At 46.6% G+C, this 25,444-nt stretch overlaps 2 protein-coding genes across 5 annotated transcripts in view; both read right to left on the bottom strand.

Moving 5' to 3' along the window:
• Positions 1-6,465, bottom strand: part of LOC137417894 (E3 ubiquitin/ISG15 ligase TRIM25-like) — a 97,166-nt gene extending 90,701 nt beyond the window's left edge. The window contains exon 1 of one of the 2 annotated variants that reach the window (XM_068103836.2): positions 6,178-6,465. In XM_068103836.2, the coding sequence (XP_067959937.2) occupies positions 6,178-6,264 (87 nt within the window). In that variant the 5' untranslated portion in view covers positions 6,265-6,465. The remainder of the gene's footprint in view (positions 1-6,177) is intronic. The other variant, XM_068103842.2, reaches the window with a different exon arrangement.
• A 4,562-nt stretch (positions 6,466-11,027) lies between these two features.
• LOC137417942 (E3 ubiquitin/ISG15 ligase TRIM25-like) overlaps positions 11,028-25,444 on the bottom strand; it is a 78,235-nt gene continuing 63,818 nt past the window's right edge. For 2 of the 3 annotated variants that reach the window (XM_078770569.1, XM_078770570.1), the window contains 3 exons: positions 24,441-24,568; positions 14,734-14,793; positions 11,028-11,572 (listed from right to left, as the gene is read on the bottom strand). In XM_078770569.1, coding sequence (XP_078626695.1) covers positions 11,046-11,572; positions 14,734-14,793; positions 24,441-24,568 — 715 coding nt within the window. In that variant the 3' untranslated portion in view covers positions 11,028-11,045. Of the gene's footprint in view, positions 11,573-14,733; positions 14,794-23,603; positions 23,758-24,440; positions 24,569-25,444 lie in introns of all 3 variants that reach the window. The other variant, XR_013621926.1, reaches the window with a different exon arrangement.

The following is a 25,444-nucleotide window of genomic DNA, read 5'->3' on the forward strand; positions in this document are numbered from 1 at the left end:
GACGTCTGCTAGCTGCTCTGCACATTCCCTGAGCACACAACCAGGTATACTGTCAGGTCCAGCAGCCTTGCATGGATTGACTCGAGATAGGGTTTTCCTAACGTCAGCTGTGGACAGACAGAGTACCTGATCATCGGGAGGAGGGGTGGTCCTCCTTGCGGGCATGTCGTTCAAGGCATCAAACCATGCATAGAAGTCATTCAGCACATCCGGGAGGGAGGCATCACTATCGCAGGCATGTGGTGTGGTCTTGTAATCAGTAATGGCCTGAATGACCAACCACATGCGCCGCATGCCTCTGATGTCTCGGGATATAGCCATGGATTTTCCGTGCATACATATTTCCGTGCGATTTTCTCGCCAATGGCACGGGACAGGTTGGCCCTCGCTGTTCTGAGGGCTGCCTTGTCACCCGATTTGAAGGCAGCATCACGGGTTTTCAGCAGCGCACGGACCTCTGTAATCATCCATGGCCTCTGGTTGGCTCGTGTAATGATGGACTTGGAGACAGTCACGTCATCAATGTACTTACTGATGCAACCAGTCACAGATGCTGCATACTCCTCCAAGTTAGTGAGATGACCATAGGTAGCAGCCTCATTGAACATATTCCAATATGTGTGGTCGAAACAGTCCTGTAATGCTTAGGTAGCTCCTACTGGCCACACTCTGATCTGTTACAGAACCGGCTTGGCAAGTTTAAGCAACGGTCCGTACACTGGGATTAGCATAACAGAGATGTGGTCTGAGTAGCCAAGGTGGGACGGGGTACAGCTTTGTGTGCATAGCCAATGTTCGTGTAAACTCGGTGCAATGTGTTCACCCCTTGAGTTGCAAAATTAACAAATTGATGGAATTTAGGGAGAACCGACTTGAGATTTGCGTGGTTAAAATCCCCAGCGGCAATAAAAAACCAGTCGGGGTGTGCAGTCTGCAGTTCGCTGATGGCTCCATGGAGTACACACAGTGCCTCCTTAGCGTTGGTGCTGGGAGGGATATACACAGTGCCTCCTTAGCGTTGGTGCTGGGAGGGATATACACAGCCATTGTGACAATGGTGGTAAATTCCATTGGCAGATAGTCGGGCCGACACTTCACCGTCAGAACTCCACCAGCGATGAGCAGTAGCTCGAGATGAGCAGTTTCATAGCGTTTTCGCACCAATCTTTGTTGATATAAACACACAAACCACCTCCACGGGTCTTACCGGACATTGAAACTTCCCTGTCCGCACTTAAGGAGGTTAGCCCATTCAATTGAATGGCCGTATCAGGAATGTTGTCATGGACCCAAGTTTCTGTAAGAATTAAAACGCAGCAGTCCTTCATCTCACGCTGGGTAGTTCGTTGTAATCTGAGGTAGTCCAGTTTGTTATCCAAGGAACGAACATTGGAGAGTAGAATGGACGGGAGAGCCGGTCTGTTGGAGTTAGCCTTTAGCCGAGCATGGATTCCAGCTCGCTTGCCGCACTTCCCTTTTCGCTCGCACCGCTTGCGGCACCTTCTCATTCAGGCCGCTGCGACCGGCGGCGCCGCGGTCTCGGGGCCTGGTTCACGTAGCAAGCCAAGGCTACGCAGCTCCGCCGTCAGAATAGTTAGCTGGTAAGACGAGCATCGTTTTCTGATTTCCAACAAGATCTGGCGGTCCTAGACACGTGCATGGGTGTTCCTGATGCACTTATATCTTGAAAAAACATTTGACCGAGAGACAACATTCAGCACCGTTTCTTCCGGACCCAGAGAGGCCACTTCGTCGATGTGCACCGCCATTTCTCCGCCAATGATTACTTCATTGTTTTCAGTGGTTGCTTTTGGATCATGTTTCCATGAGTTTTCTGGAACTGTAATGTAGAGACTTTAGCGGATGGGTTAGTGGATTACTCCACATTCCTTGTTGTGTACTTGGGTGTCGCCAAAACAGCATTTTTGTCTGTTGGTTGTTTTCTCGTAGAGTTGTGGTCTTTCCCCAAATGTTGCAATCTCATCTCCACTATTTTGTTTGCCAGCTTTTATTCCAGTCTTTGCTGTGCATCATCATCCTTTTACTCCTACACCTCCCTGTTCCTTCTGTCCTCCCGTGTGTTATCATTTACTGTTCTCATTTGTTTCCCCTCCCTTTTAGGGTGGTACTTTGTCTCCTTCACCTCTGTCTCACCACGCCTTCGCCGCGAGGTCCCCAGTGACGCTCTGCATTCCAAACCAGTTTCATTGCGCAGTCCCTCCCCGTGCCATTGTGGCCACTTTTCCACCTCTCCTCTGTCCATACCTGGCGAGCGCGTGCCTCCCATCCTCCTCATTTAATCTGCTTGTTTTCTGGCCTTCACCGTTATCTCTTTTATTTCATTTTCATTTTAGGATTAATGTGCCATGTGTTTTTTTGGGGGGGTTAGGGGGGCTGCAATCCACACACACACACACACACCTCGTATCGGGCTTCATCTCTGCTCCTTGATTATGCTCTCTCTCCCGCTCAAATTATCAGCCACCTCGTCATAGAATCTCCCATCGACACTCAGGGACACGGTTCTCCCGATTCACGAACCGCCTCAGAGTGTCCACTGTGGGATGGAGGGGGGATGGGGGTCGTGGGTCTGCAATTTACACGCGCCTCATATCGAGCTTCATCACCAATACTTAAATAACTTTTTCCGTACCACTCACATCACCAGCCCCCTCTCAACTGCAGCTCCTTCCTTTCCTTCCCTTCGTCACCAGGGTCCTGGTTTCGGGACTGCCATTGGCGGATTTAAGCCGTGCGTCTAAGTGAGATGGTGTGACGAGATTATGTGCCAGCTTCTTTGATGCCATCTTGTGGTCCATGTCCTTGCTCATCAATGAGGTTTGTCTGTGTCTGTCCACTAACTTTTTTTTGTACCATTTGAGCTTTGTCATCAAGTTTTCAACATAACTTTATTGTGAGAATATTGAGAAGACAAATTAATAATTTGGTGAAAAGGTCAAAGGTAAATGTCACGTAAGATCGTCAACTTTCATCCAATTGACCTGAAATTTAAAAAAATATCCATACTGGATCACTGCATTGGTTCACCAATCAAAAGCTGGAAGCCCATTGTTTTATATTTTTTTATATTTTGAGAACAAACGTTCAAGGTTGCATAAAATCATCAATTTTCATCCAATTGACGTGAAATTTGAGCATGGTTTGCATATTGGGTTGCTGAAGCCTTTGTCGTCAAAAGGTGGAGGTTGCTCAAAATTTTCAATTTTTTGGTATTTTTGTAAGATATTTTCATCATGTTTCGCACACGGAAGACGAATAAGAAGAAAACCAAATGTAAAGTGCATGCGGATGGGCTTTACATTTTCAGATGTTTTCTCGTTTTTAAAAGTGATTCTTAACTTTTGAGAGAAGCCTGCTGTTACTTAGCGGTTAATTTGGCTGGTTTAAGATCTTAGGGTTTAGGGTCTTAGGGTCTTAGGGTTCTTAGTTTGAGCCCCTGCCGTGCTGTTAAATAACATCAGGTGGGTTTATTCAACCTGTCATCTTTCCAAGATGCCTGACAAAATGAGTGCCAGCATATTGGAAACAGGTGATTTGTCACCATTGAGAGGGAACAAATGGGGCCAAAAATGATGTATAGAGGTGTATTTTCAAAAAGTTGTGGATGGATTGTGACAAAACTTGATGGATTCTTTGGGTAGGTGCCGTGACCAAGCCAATTAGATTTTGCTTTGACCTGATGTGCATCCGGATCTCATCAATGGGATTCAAAAATGTAAACTGTTCAGTCTGGTTGTCATTTGTTACATGAGCTCGTTAGGGGTGTGTTCTGGCCACCACACCTTCAGCGCTTGAATCGACTGGATTATTGGGAGCATGTCGGAGAGATATAGCTGTGCTGCATCGTTTGAAAATGTAAAGATCTCTGACCTTTATTGCGCAGATGATCCAGTCATCTTTCTGCAGACTCTGGACATCCTTATGCGGTCGGTCCTTCAAGGATGATTAAAGAGTCGGGGCTACTGCGATTATGGAACTGCAGGGTCTATACGAAGATCCAGGCTTTCAGTGACATCGTCGATGCTACTATCTGGTCTGTATCTCTCTGTGGCGAGGATGTTGAGATCACTTTGAGATTCACTTACCTTGGTAGTGATATTAATGTTTCCACATGTTGTCAATGCGATGTTTGAGCCCGAGGGCCGACCACATGCCTCGTGGTTGCAGTAGGTTGATCGGCATCTCAAGGACATCGGAATGGGCTGCGCATCGTGCTGTCTGGGAGATGGCAGCATGGAGGCCCATGGTGTACCGGCAGAAAGTGGGTGTGGTGATGGGCTTAGATGTTACTAGTATATTTTAAACAGGAATCGGAAGATGAATCAGTAAACAAACCTGTCGTATAACAGGACTTTGACTGTGAATTTTTACGGACCACGCATGCGGAGAGAAGAGTAAAATAATATTGTGATGGTTGTGAAACCTCACCCTGGTGCAAGAACATTTATGAACATGTAGAACTCTCTAGAACCGTGTTTCCCAACCTGGGGGCCATGGTGTATTTCTCGGGAGTAATGCATTCGATCATGTCCGTCCGTGTGTGTGTGCGTATGTGTGTTCGTGTGTTTGTGAACAAGACATCTGGAAAAGATCTGAACGGATTTGGATGAAAGTTAGTGGGATTATTGCCCTTGGTATAAGGAAGAATTTTTTACTTTTTGGTGAAGCTCAGGATATTATTCCGGATCGAGGAATTTTTTTTGGGGAATTTCTTGGGCAATTTTTTTTTCTGTTTTCCTTTCAAAATCATTTTCTCGCAATAATTAGACCGATTGAAAGCAAATTTTCAACATAGGAGCGACTCGGTCTGCAAAATATTTTAATGGTAATTATGACGTCACATGTCACGTGGTTCGGCCGCCATATTGTTTTGAGTGAAAAACACTAAAATCCAATTTTCTCCAAAACGCCTGAACAGATCGAGGCCAAACTTTGCAGGCAGAATCGCCTACCCATGACGAACAAAAAAGTCAGCTAGCATGACGTCATGCATCACATGGTTTAGAGTTATGACGTTTTTAAGCACAAACCTTTAAAACCTAGCTCCTCCCTCATTTGTGATCCAATCGAGGGGTAACTTAACAGATCTGTTCAGCATATCAGTCTACTAAAATTTCCTTTTGGAATTTGCGATAGGTCACGTGGTTTGGCAGATATCGTTAATGAAACACAAATAATGAAAACATTTATATCTCTTAAACCACTTCATTGATCGACGTCAAACCTCAAACTGTAGTAGAAGTCATGAGGATAGGATCATGAGGTAGGATCATCCTACCTGTGAAACACCATGATGAGCCCCATACCACGCATTGATGGATCATCCTACCTGTGAAACACCGTGATGAGCCCCCTATCGCGCATTGATGGATCATCCTACCTGTGAAACACCGTTATGAGCCCCATACCGCGCATTGATGGATCATCCTACCTGTGAAACACCCTTGTTTTCAATTCCACTGCACATTGTTCCCTATTGTGACGTCACAAAGCACGTTTCGTACATGTTTTATCGCAGGTTTTTTTCACTCACGATACAAACGTAATACCTGGGAGGATTCGGCATGCAGGTTGTAATATCAACATTCAATGGTGTCGACGTGTAAAATTAAAAAGAAGTGAATTGGTGAATGTTTCACATGAAGGCGTTTACCTGTTCTTTGTTTAAATATCCGGGGATAGCGAGATCTAAGTCCCCACTACCAAAAATTGCCGGGTCGAGTTTCCCCCATTTGGGCAAATTCGAGGGTGAACCCCAACCTGCCCCTCCCGGAGTGCAATGTCGCCCTGAGGGCAGCACCTGTATGATCATGGTTTACCTCCCGCCAAATGAATATGAATTGTTAATCACAGTACATGATGTGACGCCTTGGTTGATTCCTTCTCTGGAATTTCCATTCGCGTGATGATGCAAACTTACCTTTGTGGCGTCACTATACCGGTTATTAAATGATGATTTTATCTCTGTGTTTTGATTGGATGGAAGAGATTTCCACAAAGACCAAAACCCTTCATCGGAACAAAAGATATCGTAACACCCAAAAGGTCACCTGGCCATGTTTCCAACGGTGTGATTAGCGATACCTGCTGAACGTTCTGTTAATTCCATCCAGGGATCCACATTCTACCTGTGATCCGATTCAAACCCACTCTCACCTTCACGATTAACGCCAGTGCTCCATTCCAGGTAAACACAAACGGTTTCATCGACCTGGACGGACTTTCTTCACTCAAACATCCCATTCAATGAGGCTTTTGAAGAAGAAGAATCTGTATTGTATGGTGAGGAGAGTGAAGAATTCGGGTTAAACTTCATTTCACATCAAATAAGATAAACAACGAACTTATTAAATTATATAAACTTATTATAATATAAACATTAATCAGTAAAAACATCGTCATGAACAGGTAAATGATTTGATTGATTTTTTTTTTTTTTTTTTTTTTTTGTATACAAGATCGAGGCTCGTGAAAGAGCGAACATTAATCACACAGAAAGACAAACCGACACATAAAACATATAACATAGGGAGCGGTAGACAAGATGGGGAGAGAGGGGGAAGGACACAAACACAACATTTGAGAGCAGGGACCGAGAGACATGGAGACATCGAGAGATCTGAGAGAGGGCGAGGGCTTTGGGGGGGGGGGGGCGTGGGAAGGGGGCAGTGGGAGAGGTATAAAACATATGGACACTGCCAGGACTTCCAGGAAAGAAGTTGGAATTTCAAACAAGGTGGATCTGGGGTGAATTAGCGGGGGTAGAAAAGATCAAGGTTTTGGATGGGGGAAGATAAGAGATGGTGGTGAACAGCTGTTTTAAAGACCTGGAGGGAGGAGTGGGATTGAAGGGAGTGAGGTAGTTTGTTCCAGAGGCGGGAGAAAAGAGGAATGAAAGAGTGAAGGTGAGCGGAGAGCCGAGATTTCGGCAGTTTAACCATCAGAGGGTTGCTGGCAGATCTTGTGCGACCTGTAGGAATATTTGGGGGACAGAGCACAGAGAGAGCTGGGGGTGCAAGGCCGGAGAGGAGTCGGTAGAAGACAGAAAGACCACCTACCTGCCTGCGGTGAGTGAGTGAAAGGCCCTCAGAGATAGCTTCATCGCGGGAGATTCCAATAATTCTGAAAGCTTTGGTTTCAACAGCGTGAAGCCGAGCTAGGTGTGAGGCAGGAGCACCGGCCCATAGGGGAGAACAGTATTCCATTGAGCTGCGGATGAAAGCCTTGTATGTGGTGAGGAGCTCAGGTGTGCCGAGGAAGGACTTCGCACGACGGAGGATGCCCAGTCGGCGACTGGCTTTGGAGGCCAGCTTGGAAATGTGGTTTTCCCAAGAAAGATCATGGCAGATAGTGAGACCCAAAATCTTGAGCGACAGAACTTCTTGGAGAGGATTGTTGAGAAAGTAGATGGGAGGGTTGTCCAGTCGATCTTTTCGGAGAGACATAGTAAGAGTGTGAGATTTGTCAGGATTGAAAGACATGTTCCACTTGTTTGACCAGTCTGTGATTTTGTCCAGGTCTTCAGAGAGTGAGGAGGCAGCAGACTGCCGATCTGAGGGAAGAGGAATGGAGCGGCAGAGAGTGGAGTCATCAGCAAAGAGATAGAGAGGATTTTCGAGAGAGTCAGAGAGATCATTGATGAAGACCAGAAAAAGCACGGGGCCCAGAACACTGCCTTGGGGAACTCCAGCCTGAACAGGAAGAGGAGATGAGAGAAACCCATTCAGGGCCACACGTTGACGACGACTAGAGAGGAAGTCCGCCAGCCATGCGTGGAGATTTCCATGGATACCAAAGGAGGAGAGTTTGGTGAGCAGAGCGGGGTGCCAGACCGTGTCGAAGGCACGTGATATGTCGAGGGAGACAGCTCTAATTTCCTGTTTGGCATTGAGGACCTCCATCCATTGTTGAGACAGCAGAAGCAGCATGTCCAGAGTAGAGTGACCTGGTCTGAAACCAAATTGATGATCAGAGATCAAGCCATTGGAGAAGAGGAAAGATTTCATATCAGAAGCAATGATGGATTCCATGACTTTGCTGATAATTGGGAGAAGGCTGATTGGTCTGTAGTTGCTAGGATCTGTTTTTGCACCTTTTTTGTGCAAAGCGGTGATGTTGGCTGATTTCCAAGCAGATGGCAGTTGACCTTGAGCAAAAGAGAGGGTGAAGAGAACAGAGAGAGGGTGAGATAGAGCAGCAGAGCAGGATTTTAGGACCCGTGGGCTGATGCCGTCGGGTCCAGTTGCAGAATCAGAGTCGAGGGTTGACAGAAACTTTTCCACCTTGTCAGGAGGAAAGGACACGGAGTCCAGGAGCAGCAGGGTACGACTGGGTATGGTGGGTACAGAGAGGGATGGGTTTGGGACACAAGATTTAGAGGCAAACACAGAGTTGAGGCATTCAGCTTTTTCACATGCGGAGTCAGCTGTGTAGCCGTTTGAGGTAAGGGAGGGGATGGAGGGGGAACAAACACCAGAAACGGATTTGACCAGACGCCACCAGGATTTGGAAGAGGGAGACAGATAAGAGAGTTCGGTCTTGAGAACGGAGAGATATTGTTTCCTGGCTCTCCTGAGGGTGGACACACACTTGTTTCGGGCTTTGTGAAAGGAAATGAGATTTCCTTCCGTTGGATTTGCTTTCCAGGAGACGAAGGCAAGTTGTTTCTGGGCAACAGCCTCACCACAAGATTCCGTGTACCATGGACGGGAGGAAGGGTATGACAACTGAAGACGAGATGGGATAAATCTGTGCATGAGAGAGAGCAATTTACTTTGGAAGAATTCCCAGGATGAGTTGATGTCAGAGGTGGTAGAGATGGGAGACCAGTCCAGATGATTGATGGCTGCTTGAAGACCGTGCCAGTTGGCCTGAGTGAAATGCCAGACTCGTCGACGCTGAGCAGGCTCCCTGAGGATGGTCAGAGAGATGTCCACTTTAACAAGGACATGATCAGATGATCCGATCGGAGCAGAAGAAGAGCAGCAGACATTTTCAGGGAAGTTAGTCATAACCAAGTCCAGAAGAGAAGATGTTCCGTTGACTGAGATCTGGGTCGGGAAATTGACAGATTGTGTCAGTCCCAGTGAGTCGCAGAAGTCCTTTGCTGAGGAGCCATGGCTGGTGAGAGAGGTACCCACACCCAGCCAACTGGCATGATGACAGTTGAAATCACCACATATGAGGAAGAGAGAGTTGGGATGAGTAGATAGAAGTTGGTCCATATCATCAGACAGCGAGATGTAGATGGAGTCATCACTGTTTGGTGGACGGTACAACACACATATGAACAAGAGGTGGGAGCGAAGGGGAAGCCGTAGCCAGAGGTATTCCTGGGGGTGAGGTGGAGAGAGTGCAGTGCAGGGCGAGTGAGGAAGAGAGTTTTTGATAAAGATAGCAACCCCGCCTCCAGGACGAGGCTCAGGTCTATCATACCGGAGGAGGGAGTAGCCCGGGAGAGATACTATGGAATCAGAGACATCATAAAGGAGGAAAGTTTCTGTTAAGCAGATCACGTCTGGTTTGACAGAAGCAACCTGTATGGAGAGATCAGTTAAGTTTGAACGAAGGCCCCGGATGTTTGAGGTCCATACCGTTAATGAAGAGGAAGGGGGAGCATCAGATACAGAACAGGGGGGAGGAGGGGTAGGGTAAGATGTGGAAGAGGTGGAAGAGGTAGGGAGAGCTGTTGAAGGTGTGTCAGAGATTTCAGAATAGCTCGGAGAAAGGGAAGGATGGGGCGGACAAAAGGTTTGATGGTGATTGGGTGAGCCACAATGAGGTGTTATTTGAGGAGGGGGAAGAGCGAGGCAGAAGGTTGGGGGAGATGGAGGTGAGAGTTTGAAGGGGGAAGAAGCGGGGAGGACGCTTTGAGGAGGGGGAGTGAGAGGGGGGAAATTGAGAAGCAATGAGGGTGGGGAGATTTGAAGGGGAGGGGTGAGGGGGGAGTTTGGGAGGGAAGGGACAAGGGGAGGGATTTGAAAGGGATGGGATATGGGGGAGATTTGGAGGGGAGGGGTGAGGCAGGAGTCTAGGAGGGGAGGGGCGAGGGGGCGTCTTGGCGGGGAGGGGTGAGGGGGTAGTTTAGGAGGGAGGGGGCAAGGGGGGAGATTTGAAAGGGATGGGTGATGGGGAAGATTTGGAGGGGAGGGGTGATGGGGAAGATTTGGAGGGGAGGGGTTATGGGGAAGATTTGGAGGGGAGGGGTGAGATTGGATTTTTGAAAGTGTACGATTTATGGGAAACGAACATTTATTGCAAAATGAGTTTCTTGTGACCTTCGAGTTAAAAATACGTTTAAGGACGCTGGATGGAGGATGGAGTGCAGGAGAGTTTAGGGAATGTAGAAAAAAGGCACTATAGGAGATGGATTTTTTTTTTGGGATGAATTGATTTGGTGAGCAAGTCGAAAGCAGCCTTTTAAAGAAGAAGAAGAAAAAGGTGTTATAAAATATGACGGAATACATAACTTGAGGGGAAAGTGTAAACATTGAAGGTTAATGAGTGAAAACTATCTGGGGAAATGGGGGAGAAACACGTGGTCGAAGAACGAACGAACGAATAAGAATGAATAAACGAATGAGAACAGAGAAGGAAATGTTGTTTTTTTTTTTTGTTTTTTTTTGAGTTGAGATTTACACAAGGAAGTAGGCGATGGGTGAAAAGCCTGGGAATACAGAGAACGAAAGTTATTGGATCACAAACGATGGACCACTGAGAGAAAAACAAAGCCTCAAGGTTGTACAGTGCACACTGTACAAGGCCTTGCTCGCGACACGGCAAACAGACGATCAATTTATGAAAGATAAACACCGAGAAACAACCAAAGTTGCACACAATAACTTCACACACCGAAAGATAAATACAGTTTCGACAAAATACAATTGTGAACAGACTTAACTTCGAAAAACGTGGAGACCCTGTGGAGCTTCGAAAATCCCTGCCGCCGTCTCCAAGATCTCGCGAGATCTCGCGATTCCCCACCAATTTGAACCAAAATAACCGGATCAGTTCGTGATGAAAGTTTATTTCACCAAATGGACAAAATGAACGGAACCATCATCATCCCAAATCCCAAGAGCGGGTTTAACGGGGTCCGTGAAGTTCCCCCTGAACACGTGCAGGACCCGCGAGTCCCCGAAACACGTCAACTCTCCCGCCTCGCAATCCAAGAAGAACCCAAACAGTCCATGATCCCGCGGGACGGACAGGGAGGTACATCGATTGTTGTGGCATGCGGAGTATTCGTTATTACGTTTGTCCAAACACCAAGACTTGGGATTCTCTCCCAACCCGCTCTTTCCTCCTTTTCTCCCCATGGAGTTTAAACAGATTCCGATTCCCCACCAACTACTCGACCTCACATCGACCTCCCAGTAATGACGACCTGAGGAGAAACAATCACAGGAACCAACTTGTGGATACAAATCAAACCGATCAGGATGTTCCAGGTACTGATTCTTGGTCCCGGTTCGAGTTGCCGTCCTGAGATCCCGGGAGATCTTTATCCGTCGTTGTGCAGAGTTTGGGTCCAGACTCGGGCTCCGTCCATCTGCGGCCACGACACGGGGTCCAGGATATTGTTAGACAAACGGACAAAAACAAACACATTTATCTTTTTATCACAAAAAAACTTTTATTACAACAATTGTTTTCATTTATTTATGGACATTGCCGATGTTACCCTCTTCCCCACCCCACACCCCCCCATGCCCCCACGTGATGCTGTGGGCACATTACCGATGTTACCCTCTCCCCGCCCCCCCCCCCATGCCCCACGTAATGCTGTGGGCACATTGTCGATGTTACCCTCAAACCCCCTCCCCCATGCCCCCACGTGATGTCGTGGGCACATTGCCGATGTTACCCTCTCTCCTTCATAAAGGTGTGTTTGCACCCTGAGTCTGGAGTTTGTAACTTATAAGATGTCGCCGTGGACAAGGAACAATTGCGGACAGACAAAGGTGTTAATATGTATCGATGTATTTTTTTTTTTGTATACAGAGTCGAGGCTCGTGAAAGAGCTAACATTTATCAAACAAACAAATCAAACAAACAAGCAAACAAAGTATATAAAAAGGGGAGCGGTCGACAAGATGGGGAGAGAAGTGTAGGCAGCACACAAACACAACATTTGAGAGCAGGGATATTGGGAGATGTGTGGGAGGGAGAGGATCTGGGGGGGGGGGGCAGGATAGGTATAAAACGCAAGGACACCAAGGACTTCCAGGAAAGAAGACAAAAGTCACCTCAAAAAAGTGGATTTGGGGTGAAATTAGCGGGGGTAGAAAAGATCAAGGTTTTGGATTGGGGAAGATAAGAGATGGTGGTGAACAGCCGTTTTAAAGACCTGGAGGGAGGAGTGGGATTGAAGAGAGTGAGGGAGTTTGTTCCAGAGGTGGGAGAAAAGAGGAATGAAGGAGTGAAGGTGAGCAGAGAGCCTAGATTTTGGCAGTTTAACCATAAGAGGGTTGCATTCAGATCTTGTGCGACCTGCAGGAATATTTGGGGGACAGAGCCCAGAGAGAGAGCTGGGGGAGCAAGGCCGGAGAGGAGTCGGAAGAAGACGGAAAGACCACCAACCTGTCTGCGGTGAGTAAGTGAAAGGCCCTCGGCGATAGCGTCATCGCGGGAGATTCCAATGATTCTGAACGCTTTGGTTTCAACAGCGTGAAGACGAGCTTGGTGTGAGGCAGGAGCACCAGCCCAGAGGGGAGAGCAGTATTCCATTGAGGTGCGTATCTGTTCATGTGGAAGTGACGCATCGTATAATGAAAGCAGATCACACAAAAGGGGGAAAATAAAATAGCACAACAAAGGTGAGGCACGAGGGGAGGGGTGCAGGGAGGGAGGGGGGAGGGGCTGCTTCCTTCGTTGATATACGTAATTTTTATCTCACCTGGAACAAAGTTCAGGTGAGCTCATGCGATGGCGTGTCACCCGTCCGTCCGTCCGTTTGTCTGTAAACACTTGGAGCTTATTCTGTGAAACCGCTGATGAGATTTTGACCAAATTTGGCACAAATTGTATTTCTTGTGTTGTGTTTGAAGTTTGTTCAGGTCAATAAAAAAAGTCGAGGTCTCAGGGGGTCAAAGTGGATCCACGTTTGACCCCAAAATAGGTGTGTTTTTGTTTGTTTAAAGTCTCATGATTATGTTAGTTTGATTCTACCTGCTGTCCTGTCTTCTGGCAACCATTGTAATTGGTTTAAAATACCTTAAGTCAGTGCAGTTTCTGTTTATTTCACCAGGTGAGCACCAAGTGTGTTGCCCATATTTTTACTCGGTAAATGAAGGAACTAAATAAAATAGACTCGATCTGAGGAGGGAGCAGGGGTGTTCCATCCATTACCAAGCTGCTTGGAGAGCGCTCACCAAGCAGCTCAAGCACTCGAGCAAGCTTTATTGCACAGAAACCGACCTGTTCTGAGGCAGGGCATACTTGAGTTGAGTGGACAAAATGGGGGAAATTAAGACCCCAAGCTAAGCGACCTGAATGCAGGCTGACCAAAGATAAGCCTGTTAGTGTAAATTATCTAAAACACACAAACACAAACACCCAGTTTACATTCATGTAATCTCGCGGAGGTGCAGACGTATGTATGCAAAGTTTGGGGGTGCTGCGTTTCATGGTTTTGGAGTTATGGAGGACACACACACACGCACGCACGCACGCACGCACACACACACACACACACACACACACACACACACACACACACACACACACACACACACACACACAACTTTTTGTTATTATAGATAGATGATTCCACAATGTTTGTTGATGTAAGATGTTTATGTGAGACATTGGGAAATATCTTACAAATTCCTTCAGGATTGTAAATTTTATCTGGGATGAATGAGCAATTTATACCAGATTATGTGACAGAACGAACCAGGATTTGTCAAGAAAGATGCTGTTCTGATTACATCGTTAGTGAGAGGGGGAGGATGAGAGAAAGAGGGGAATGGGGTAGTGGGGAAGAGAGAGCGGGGGGGATGGGGTAGTGGGGAAGAGAAAGAGGGGAATGGGGTAGTGGGGAAGAGAGAGAGGGGGGGATGGGGTAGTGGGAAAGAGAGAGGGGATGGGGTTGTGGGGAAGAGAGAGAGGGGATGGGGAAGTGGGGAAGAGAGAGGTGGATGGGGCTGTGAGGGAGAAAGAGGGGGAGAGAGAGGGGGATGGGGCAATGTGGAAGAGAGAGAGGGGATGGGGAAGTGGGGAAGAGAGAGAGGTGGATGGGGCTGTGGGGGAGAGAGAGGGGGATGGGGTCATGGCGAAGATAGAGGGGAGGAGAGAGGGGGATGGGGTAGTGGGGGAGATGAAGGGAGAGAGAGAGGGAGGGAGGGAGAAATAAAGGAAGGGAGAGAGAGAGGGAAGGGGATAGGGGATGGGGGATGAGAGAGGAGGGAGGACAGGATGGGGATTAAGAAAGGCCTTTCATCAGCCAACACAACTTTGGACTATCACCTCCTCCTGGTTGGACATCGTTCAAATAAACAAACCTTGGGTCTTGTGACACTTGACAAGAGAGGAAAGTCGAGTTGGAGAATAACTAAGTGGAATAGAGTGAAGGAAAATATAAATAGGGAAATAAAACAGAAGAAAAAGGAAAGAATGAAAAGAAGAAAATATGGAATTTTAAATTATCTGTAAATGGAAGGAAGAAGAAGAAACCCCCCCCCCCCCCCCCCCCCATTTTCCTTCACTTACAAAGTCTTCTCAAGTTGTTCTGATCCAGCTCAACCTTCTCCGGATGCTCCACCGGTCCTTCTGTGGAAATAATTAAAGGTTAACAAAAATTACAAGATGTGAAATTCACTTGTTTTTATGTTTATGAAGATTTTTTTTAACTTTTAACCAAAAATCTAAATATAACAAACATGGGGGAAGAGACATGGAACCTCCATTTTGTATGAAAACAAAACATAATTTTCATCGATTCATGAAGGAAATTTCACAACATTGTTCTTACACTTCCCTCTCATGTATAAAATTGAGTGATCGCTAATTCGTTTTCTCCACAAGATAGAATGAATCTTTCGTTCTTCACTGGAATTGAACATCACATGATTCCAGGAACATGTGAATGATTCAAGGTTCATGTGCGAATTATTCAAGGTACATGTGAATTATTCAAGGTACATGTGAATGATTGAATGTGCATGTGAATTATTCAATGAACATATGAATTATTCAATGTGCATGTGAATGATTCAAGGTACATGTAATTGTTTCAAGGTACATGTGAATGATTCAAGGTACACGTGAATGATTCAAGGAACTTGTGAATTATTCAATGTGCATGTGAATGATTCAATGTGCATGTAATTGATTCAAGGTGCATGTGAATGATTCAAGGTACACGTGAATGATTCAAGGAACTTGTGAATTATTCAATGTGCATGTGAATGATTCAATGTGCATTTAATTGATTCAAGGTACATGTGAATGATTCAAGGTACACGTGAATGATTCAAGGAACTTGTGAATTATTCAATCTGCATGTGAATGATTCAATGTGCATGTAATTGATTCAAGGTACATGTGAATGATTCAAGGTACACGTGAATGATTCAAGGAACTTGTGAATTATTCTATCTGCATGTGAATGAGTCAATGTGCATGTAATTGATTCAAGGTACATGTGAATGATTCAAGATACATGTGAATTATTCAAGGTACACATGAATGATTCAATGAACATATGAATTATTCAATGTGCATGTGAATGATTCAAGGTGCATGTGAATGATTCAATGTGCATGTGAATTATTCAAGGTACACATGAATGATTCAATGAACATGTGAATTATTCAATGTGCATGTGAATGATTCAATGTGCATGTAATTGATTCAAGGTACATGTGAATGATTCAAGGTACACGTGAATGATTCAATGAACATGTGAATTATTCAATGTGCATGTGAATGATTCAATGTGCATGTAATTGATTCAAGGTACATGTGAATGATTCAAGGTACATATGAATGATTCCAGGTGCATGTGAATGATTCAAGGTACATGAGAATGATTCAAGATGCATGTGAATGATTTTAGGAACATGTGAATGATTTATGTTGATGTGAGATCGTTCTTGGTAAAATTACTCTGTTGATCGCCCCGTGATAAAATTATAGATTTAAAAATTCCCTTTACCAACTTAGAATTTTTAGCTCACCTGGACTCTAGTACGGTGAGCTTATGCGATCGAGGATTATCCATAAGTGAGTGAGGGAGTGAGTGAGGGATTAAGTCTGTAAACACTTCAGTCATTATCGCTTGAACCAAACACATGATTTGATTCAATTTGGACATGAGCTTCATATCTGATGCCTGATGAAGGTGAATTGATCACATCAAAATCTGCGCTCAATAAGGGGAACTACGGGGGGTTTTACCCCCCAAAATAGGTATTTGCTCTCTTCTCCGAAACTACACACACAATTTAGAAAAACTTGATCACAAACTTCATCACCAATGATGTACCAAAGTTTGTTCACAGCATTTAAAATATCATAGTCTGAGAGGGTCTGTGGGGGGTTGAGCGACTGTTGCTCCTGATCCAGTTGAGCTTCAGGACCCGCGGTCCTATTTTTCTTTAAGTTTCCCTGGATTGACCCAATGGTTGATCGATCCAAAATGGAAATGACTGAATTATTTTGTCCAGCCTTTCATAATGTTCATTGATCAGTTGTTTTTATCATAACAATGAATAAATTATTTGAATATGGAAGTGAGAACAACTCATTCACCTGACATGTTCCACGTGACGCATCACTGTGTAATCAGTGTGTGTGTTTCATGTACAACACCTGGAAATATTAACCAAAAGTTTCTGCTTCATTTGTGATGTTCCGTGAACACTTCATTCATTTTAACAACTTTTACACAAAGATTCTCCACTTTTACAAAACCTTTACAATGACAGTTCATGAGAAGAATAAAACGGTGAATGAATGATCAGTAACATCGACTTGGATGTTAAGTTTTGCACAAACAACAAGTTCATGTCCTGGTTCCTCACAATCTCAACTAATGACCTCATTCACCTGTGAAATGTTTGTTTTCTGCACAAAATAAGATTTCACTCCCTCGCGGGCCGATCCGCAATCCCGGATTACAACTTTGTGGATTTCATGTTGTGAATTTTTCAATTTATGAAAAAGTAAAAGGTTTCTTTATCATAACAAAATGAACTAGAACGGCACCTGCTGGAGCACATACCTCCACCAGGCTGAACAGTTTATGTTTTGTATCCACTGAAAGACCGGATCTGGATCCAGACCTGAACCAAAGTCGAATCAGCTTGTTATTGTCGTACCCAACCAACTCATTCACCAAGTTTTGTCATAACCCATTCATAACCCATTCATAACCCATTCACCCATTCACAACATTATGAAATATCGTGGTATACAGTAAATCGTTTTTGGCCCCAACTCTCAATGATGTGAAATCAGTTTAAAATTCTCTGTTCCGGATCTGGATTCGGATCTTCACCAAATCGGATGAATTCGTCCTTGTCACACACCCAACCTATCCACAAAATTTCGTCCGAATCCATCCACAACTTTTTGAGATATCCTGCTTACAGACAAACAAACAAGACAGAGACAGACACATACACATACACATACACATACACAAGGGTGAAAACATAACCTCCATCCACCTTCAGGCAGAGGGAATACGTGGAATGTAAGAAAGTTTTTTCCCTGGAAATTTATATTTCCGGAGCAGAACATATTTTAGTTCCTCATTCGCTTCATCACCGATTTTTCCAATCACAATACTTTGATTTCCTGAATCCATGCTGGAATTCCAACCTATAGGAAAGGATAAAATTAAAACGAGATTTTAGGTGGGACGAACAGCAAAAGCAAATCAAAATGGCCTCCAAATCAAGCTCCGGAGGGTGTATCCTCCATCGCTCAAAATCATTACTTGAAAAACCTGAGACTTCATAGAACATGATACTCCACGCAGTGTTAAATTTTTACTTCATTTATAATAAAATGACGATTCTGAAGATCATTTTAAAAATCTAGAAGTTTAGCACGACTGCACTGTACTAGCACGACTACACTGTACCAGCATGACGACACAGCAACAGCACTACACTGTACTAGCACGACTACACTGCACTAACACCACAGCACTGTACTAACACGACTGCACTGTACTAACACAACTGCACTGTACAAACACGACGCCACTGTACGAGCACGACTACACTGTACTAACACGACAACACTGTACTAGCACGACTCCACTGTACTAACACGACCGCACTGTACTAGCATGGCTACGCTGTACTAAGACGACAATGAGTCACAGTTGAGGTTGTGGCAGACACAAAAGCCCACTGGCGTGGTGACATCATTCCGCGCACCAAGTGGGCAGTGGCCACGCCCGAGGAAAGCATGGCCTCATGATATACACCTGGCGCGCAGCCCGGAGCGCGCCAGTGTTACAGTGAGCTCCTGAAATAAAGATGCTTATAAGTTACCGCTTGTCCGCTTCCTCCTTGCTCGCAAGCAGCGCGCGTAACGCCGCGCTTTACTGGTGACCCCGACGTGATGGATGTCCGTCGTGTACTTGGACATGGCCGAGAGGTGACGCTGCTGCCGGGCCGACCACGGCTCGGTGACCTTGCCCATCGCGAAGTTAAGCGGCTTGTGGTCGACGAAGGCAGTGAACGCACGGCCCTCGAGCAGATGGCGGAAGTGCCTGACCGCCAAGTGAAGCCCGAGCAACTCGCGGTCGAAGGTACTGTAACGGCGTTCGGGCGGGCGAAGCTGCCGGCTAAAGAACGCCAGCGGTTGCCAAGCTCCACGCACCCATTGCTCGTGCACCGCGCCCACCACGTAGTCCGAGGCATCGGTGGTGAGGGCGATCGGTGGTGAGGGCGATCGGTGCATCGGGCGCCGGGTGCGCGAGCATGGTGGCGTTAGCCAAGGCGAGCTTCGCGCCCGTGAATGCCGTGTCCATCTGCTCAGTCCAGGTAACGTCGCCTTTGCCCGGCTTACCTCGGAGAGCTTCGTGTAGGGGGCGCAGGAGCTGGGCGATATGGGGCGAAGGGGCGTGAGGGCCTCCCAAAGGCTGATCGCCGACAAGTTCGTCTGGCATGGCCTCCGGAAGGCTGTCCGCGGCTGGGCCAGGACATGCCTCGCGTGCCAAGGTGCACCGGCACACCCAGGCCCCGTTGGCCCCGTCACGGTGCCGGAACGCCGGTTTGACCACGTCCACGTGGACCTGGTGGGACCTCTGCCCCCCTCGCGGGGTTTCACCTACGTCCTCACCATGGTGGACCGCACCACCCGGTGGCCGGAGGCCATGCCCTTGGCGTCAACAACGGCGGCCGATGTCGCGCAGGCTTTCATCACCACCTGGGTCGCCCGGTTCGGCGCCCCCTCAGACATCTCGTCCGACTGCGACCCCCAGTTCACCTCGGAGCTCTGGGGGGCGGTCGCGCAGGGGCTCGGGGTCCGTCTGCACCGAACCACGGCCTACCACCCCCAGGCTAACGGCCTGTGTGAGCAATTTCACCGCTCATTGAAGGCCGCACTCCGGGCCACCCTCCGCGACGGCGGCTGGGTCGACAGGCTCCCCTGGGTCCTGCTGGGCCTCCGCACGGCGCCCAAGGAGGACCTGCACGCATCCGCGGCGGAGTTGGTCTTCGGGCAACCGCTGCGGGTGCCGGGCGAGTTCCTCCCCGACTCCACGGCACCATGGTCCGCGGCACAGCAGCGCTCCGCTCTGCAAGAGACGGCCCAGAGGTTCGCCCCGGTGCCAACGGCATGCCACGGGCACCCACCGATGCACGTCGCCCCGGAGCTTCGCACGGCGGAGTACGTCTTCGTCCGCCACGATGCCCACCGGACACCACTGCGGCCCCCGTACGACGGGCCTTTCCGCGTGCTGGAGACCGGGGCGAAGCACTTCACCCTGGACATCGGCGGTACTCCTGACCGCGTTTCGGTAGACCGCCTCAAGCCGGCCCAACTCGACGTGGACCATCCACCGCCAGTGGCCCGACCCCCACGTCGGGGCCGCCCCCCTGCGGGTGGACCCCCGGCACCGCCCAGCCCCGCCGCCCCCGGTCCTGCACCCATCCCAGGGGCAGCCAGGGGCATCCCACCTGGCATCCCCTGCACCCCGGACGCCGCCGATCGTCAGGGGGCGCTTCGGCCGGGTCATTCGTCTGCCCCGCAAACTGGCCCTCCAGGTGCGCGGGAATTCTGGGGGGGGGCGCGTGTGGCGGACACAAAAGCCCACTGGCATGGTGACATCATTCCGCGCACCAAGTGGGCGGTGGCCACGCCCGAGGGGTAGGCGTGGCCTCATGATATACACCGGGCGCGCAGCCCAGATCGCGCCAGTGTTACAGTGAGCTCCTGAAATAAAGACGCTTATAAGTTACCGCTTGTCCGCTTCCTCCTTGGTCGCAAGCAGCGCGCGTAACGCCGCGCTTTACAGTCAATTGGCATAACAGCGTTACGCGGCGTTACGCGCGCTGCTTGCGAGCAAGGAGGAAGCGGACAAGCGGTAACTTATAAGCGTCTTTATTTCAGGAGCTCACTGTAACACTGGCGCGCTCCGGGCTGCGCGCCCGGTGTATATCATGAGGCCACGCCTACCACTGGGAAGCTCCTGCACCCATCGTCGCGTCGGCGGCGTCCGGCGGTGTCCGGGGTGCAGCGTCGGCGTCGGCGGCGTCCGGGGTGTCCGGAGCGTCGGCGGCGTCCGGGGTGCAGGGATGCCAGGTGGGATGCCCCTGGCTGCCCCTGGGATGGGTGCAGGAGCGTGGCCTGGGAAGCGTCGCGGAGCATGACGACACAGCAACAGCACTACACTGTACTAGCACGACTACACTGCACTAACACCACAGCACTGTACTAACACGACTGCACTGTACTAACACGATTGCACTGTACAAACACGACCCCACTGTGCGAGCACGACTACACTGTACTAGCACGACTCCACTGTACTAACACGACCGCACTGTACTAGCACAGCTACACTGTACTAAGACGACAATGAGTCACAGTTGAGGTGATGGAGGCTTCATTGATCACCATAGAACACGGCGTCACTCGGCATCTTACAGAAGCATATCGGTGGCCTCTTCTTCATCCTCTCACGTGGCACTCCCTCTCATCATCATCATCATCATCAGCGATATTGATCGTTGCATGGCTGATGACCCCATGAGGATCATGTCCATGGATGGGTTTCACAAACTACACTTATGCAGTACTGCGCTTACACTGTATATTTATTTGGCATGGGGGGCGGTGTACTTTGAATGTATCTGTTCTTGTTTAACTATTTAGTTAAAAGATAAAAACATCTTCATAAACATAAAACAAGAAAATTTCACATCTTCTAGTTTTTGTTCTTCTCTAATAATTTCCACAGACGGGCCGGTGGAGCATCCGGAGAAGGTGGAGCTGGATCAGAACAACTTGATAAATCTTTGGAAGTGAACGGAAACGGAAATAGGGTTCCTCTTCTTCGCTCCTTTTTGCAGATTATTTAAAATTCCATATTTCCTCCTTTTCATTCTTTTATTTTCTTCCATTTTATTTCCCTCTTTATGAAGCGGCTTCGGGGTCACGACCAAAATAAATCTCTTGCTAGATGTTGACATGTATCATGGTTATTGGAGGTATTATGAAGGTGATTTGTGTTAAAGTGTGAAAGTTTATAATTCATTCAATTTGAATAAATATTTAAAGGTACATTTATAAATTGATTCAGGGGTTTACCGCCGTTTTCCCCAGTGTCTATTACATCACCCCATCTAACATGTTACATGAGGTCTTCATGCCTGTTGTTTGTGTGATTTGTAACCCATTTCCTCCATTCCTGATCCCTCTGCTCTCTTCGATCTCCAACCATCTCTAATATGTCGAGGATGAATCCCTTCTTACAGTAATTCCTTCTGATCAAACTCCCAAAATCTCGACTTCCTGCAAATATCTCATATTTTATCTGATTTGTGGAACTGCTTTCTGGAGACGATTCAATCCAAATTTTCCTTCCAGGAACTTCAAGTACGTGTTACACCAACATATTGTGACATCTCCCATCACTACCTGTAAATATTTCTGCTCTTGTGAACCCCACCTCTCCCAAGCCCCGTGGTTTCAGATATTTCCTCCCCTCCCATCTTTAGTTTTCCCCTGTTTGTTGGATACCTTGCTTGTTGCATCTACCTGTTGTGTACACCTGTTTCCCCACTGAAACCATGTTTACGTTTTGCCCTCTGTAACCTCACTCATCGTGAGCCATGATTTGGAACATAATCAAAATATTATCATTTGTTCCTTTTCTAGAATCTTTAAAGGTGAATGGAGGTTATGTTTTCACCCCTGTCTGTTTGTCTGTCTGTCTGTCCGTTTGTGAACAAAATATCTCAATAAAGTTGTGGACGGATTCCGACGAAATTTGGCAGAGATGTACCGTATTTGACAGCGACGAAATGATTACATTTTGATGAAGATGCGGATTCGGATCCGGCTCGTATAATTTTTAAGTGATTCGTCACCATTGGGAGATAGAACCAAAAATGATACACAGCCGGATATCTCAAAAGGTTGTGGACGGATTTGTAGGAATCTTGGTAGACCGGTTGGGTGTCTGACAAGGACAAACATATTCGATTTTGGTGAAGATCTGAATATGAATTCGGATATGAGAATTTTTTTTTTTCCAGTGATTCTTCACCGTTGAGTGATCGGGCTAAATTCAGCATATAGCAGGATATCTCTAAACGTTATGGACCGATTTAGACGAAACTTGTTGGACAGGTTGTGTGTGTGAGAAGGAAGAATCGATTCAATTTTGGTGAAGATCCGGATCCGGATCCAGCTCGTAGCATTTTTAAAGTGATGCTTCACCATTGGGAGATACGATATATCGCAGGATATCTCAAAAGTTGTGGATGGATGATTTTGATTAAATGTGATTCTACTTTGGCAGTTAAGACCGAAAAATAGGGCGTATCATTCATTTTTTCAGGAAAGCACCAAATTTGGCACAGATGTAGTATGGACCTATACAATTGTTTTCCTGAGGGGCGCCCAAAAATTCAGAACCCCTGGTGGCCGCCATATTTAATTTCAACATGACCGCCCTCTGTGACCTATTTCCCTCAATAACCTCTCTACTATGAGCGATAACACCACAGTTACAGTGTCTTACCCCATGTTTTCATGGTCTCTGAATCCAATGGGATCAATTGCATAAAGATTGGCATCCATCATCTTTAATTTCAAGATGGCCACCATGGTGTTTCCATTTTCCTTGAATCTCTCATAGTATTTTAAGTAAAATTTCAATTCCAAGTGACACACATTGTTTTATTGGTCTCTGATAACAATGGAATGGTATTAATTAATCAAAGTTACACACAGTTGCAGTTTTAACTTAAAATATTGTGGGCACTTGAAAGGTGGAGGCTCTCGCACAGACGCGTAGTACTACAAGCACTGTCCATCGCAGTCACACAGTGATGTGCAGGGCAGATTTGCCCTGGAGCATTTACAGTTGCCTTTACAGGCCGACTTACAATGGCAGCTTGTAAGCTCTGAACATGCCTCCTGTATCAGTGGTATTGTGGTCCAAATTGTTGTCCAAGAAGTCCCTGTTTTCATCCAGCCCCAATCAGCTGGTGATGGAAGTTCTGGGTAGGGCACAAGTGCCTGACTCCATACGTGTCCAGCCTGAAAACATGCACGTTTTAGGTGTTGTTCGAAGGCGTCTGCTGTTGGGGGAATGTGATCAATTGTTCTTGCCTTCTTCGTGAACAAGTGTCGGCGCATGTCATTCACTGTGTTTATCTCGGTAGTCCGGTCATAGAGGATGGCAACATATCTTTCTAGACTCGGACTTCCTGCGGCCAAGGCCGGTGGCAATTTTATGGATGGCAAGGTAGCGGTAGCTTTTACCAGTGCCAATGGTAATCCAGAGTTCCTCCACACCGTGTGACTGGTAGGTAAAGTAGTGTGCTATTGCCAAGACCACAATATCAGAATCTACAGTTCGAATCAATACCCGTTTTCTCCCCTTTTTCACGGCATCCAGGACATTTTTTTGGATTTTTTGAATTTTCTGAATTTTTGGGTGCCCCTCAGGAAAACAATAATTGTATAGGTCCATACTACATCTGTGCCAAATTTGGTGCTTTCCTGAAAAAAATTAACGATGCTTCCTCTTAACTGCCTAATTATTCTGTATTGTGATTTTCTTGTCTACTCTGGGATACAAATTGTAAACTGTTCACCTGGCGGAGGAATTGCTCTCCAATGAGTGCCATTCTCTCTCTTCCTGTTTCCCTTCCATATTTGTGCCTCGTTTTGTGTTCCCTTAATATTTTTTGATGAAATGTCCAGTTTGTGTCACTCACTCTGTATCTTCTCCAGGAAGTTCTTATTGAGCGTGATGAGCCCATCCAAATTCTTCTCCTCCTTCAAGAAGTCCAGAACTGGGAGTGGTGTCCTCTTCACGGATTTAAAGTCTGACATGGTCTCGAGCCTTGCGATAAAAAGGAAAAACATCAGTTTTAGAAATTATTGGAGGAGAGAATATTGTTAAAATAATACATTTTTACATAACAAAACAAGTTATCTGTAAAAGAATTGTAAATAATTAAAAATAGAAAATAGATCGAGTGAATTTTTGGATTAATTTGTATTTTTATTCAGAAGTCTCGATTCTAGAGGAGCCTAATCGAGAATAAAGTAAACAGGTAGAAAAAAAACGATGAACAGGATGGAAAGAGAGTGTCGGTGAGGGTTGTAGAGAATGAGGTGTTCATTGGGGAAAGAATAAATCAATGATGAATGACATGATTGAAAGATGAGATGAAGAGCACGAGGCAAGAAGGAGACTTGGTGAGTCAGTTGGTCCTGGACTCGGCTTCCTGACAGGAGATGGCCAAAACAAAGGTCGAGTTCTGAAGTGATGGGATAGAAAACCAACCGTCTGCAGAGACAAGACCTTGGTGAGAATAATCCAACAAGGTGTTTGTGGTGGGACTTGGGACAACACCATTCTCAGAAGTAATGTTTGTTACCATCTGTTGGTGTTCCCATCTGAGGTCCTCGGACAAGATGCAGAGAATCCAGGTTCAAATGTTATAAACCATGTCTTTGTCCATTGTCCATCAATCTCCTTGTAATTCATGTATCTAGGTTCAAATGTTGTAAACCATGTCCAATGTCCATCAATCTCTTTGTAATTCATGTTGATGTACACTGTCTACTGAAGCACTTGTCTTGTTCTCTTAGACAGTGTATTGCGTTCCATGCATGGATAACACTTGCATACCTATGATTCCATATGTAAGAAATTGTTTATTTTCTCTGACTTTGCAACATTTGTTGGTTGAGATGTTCATTGTGAAAGTTG

Source organism: Myxine glutinosa, chromosome 1 (assembly GCF_964187855.1).
Source record: "Myxine glutinosa chromosome 1, kmMyxGlut1.1, whole genome shotgun sequence".
NCBI lineage: Eukaryota > Metazoa > Chordata > Myxini > Myxiniformes > Myxinidae > Myxine > Myxine glutinosa.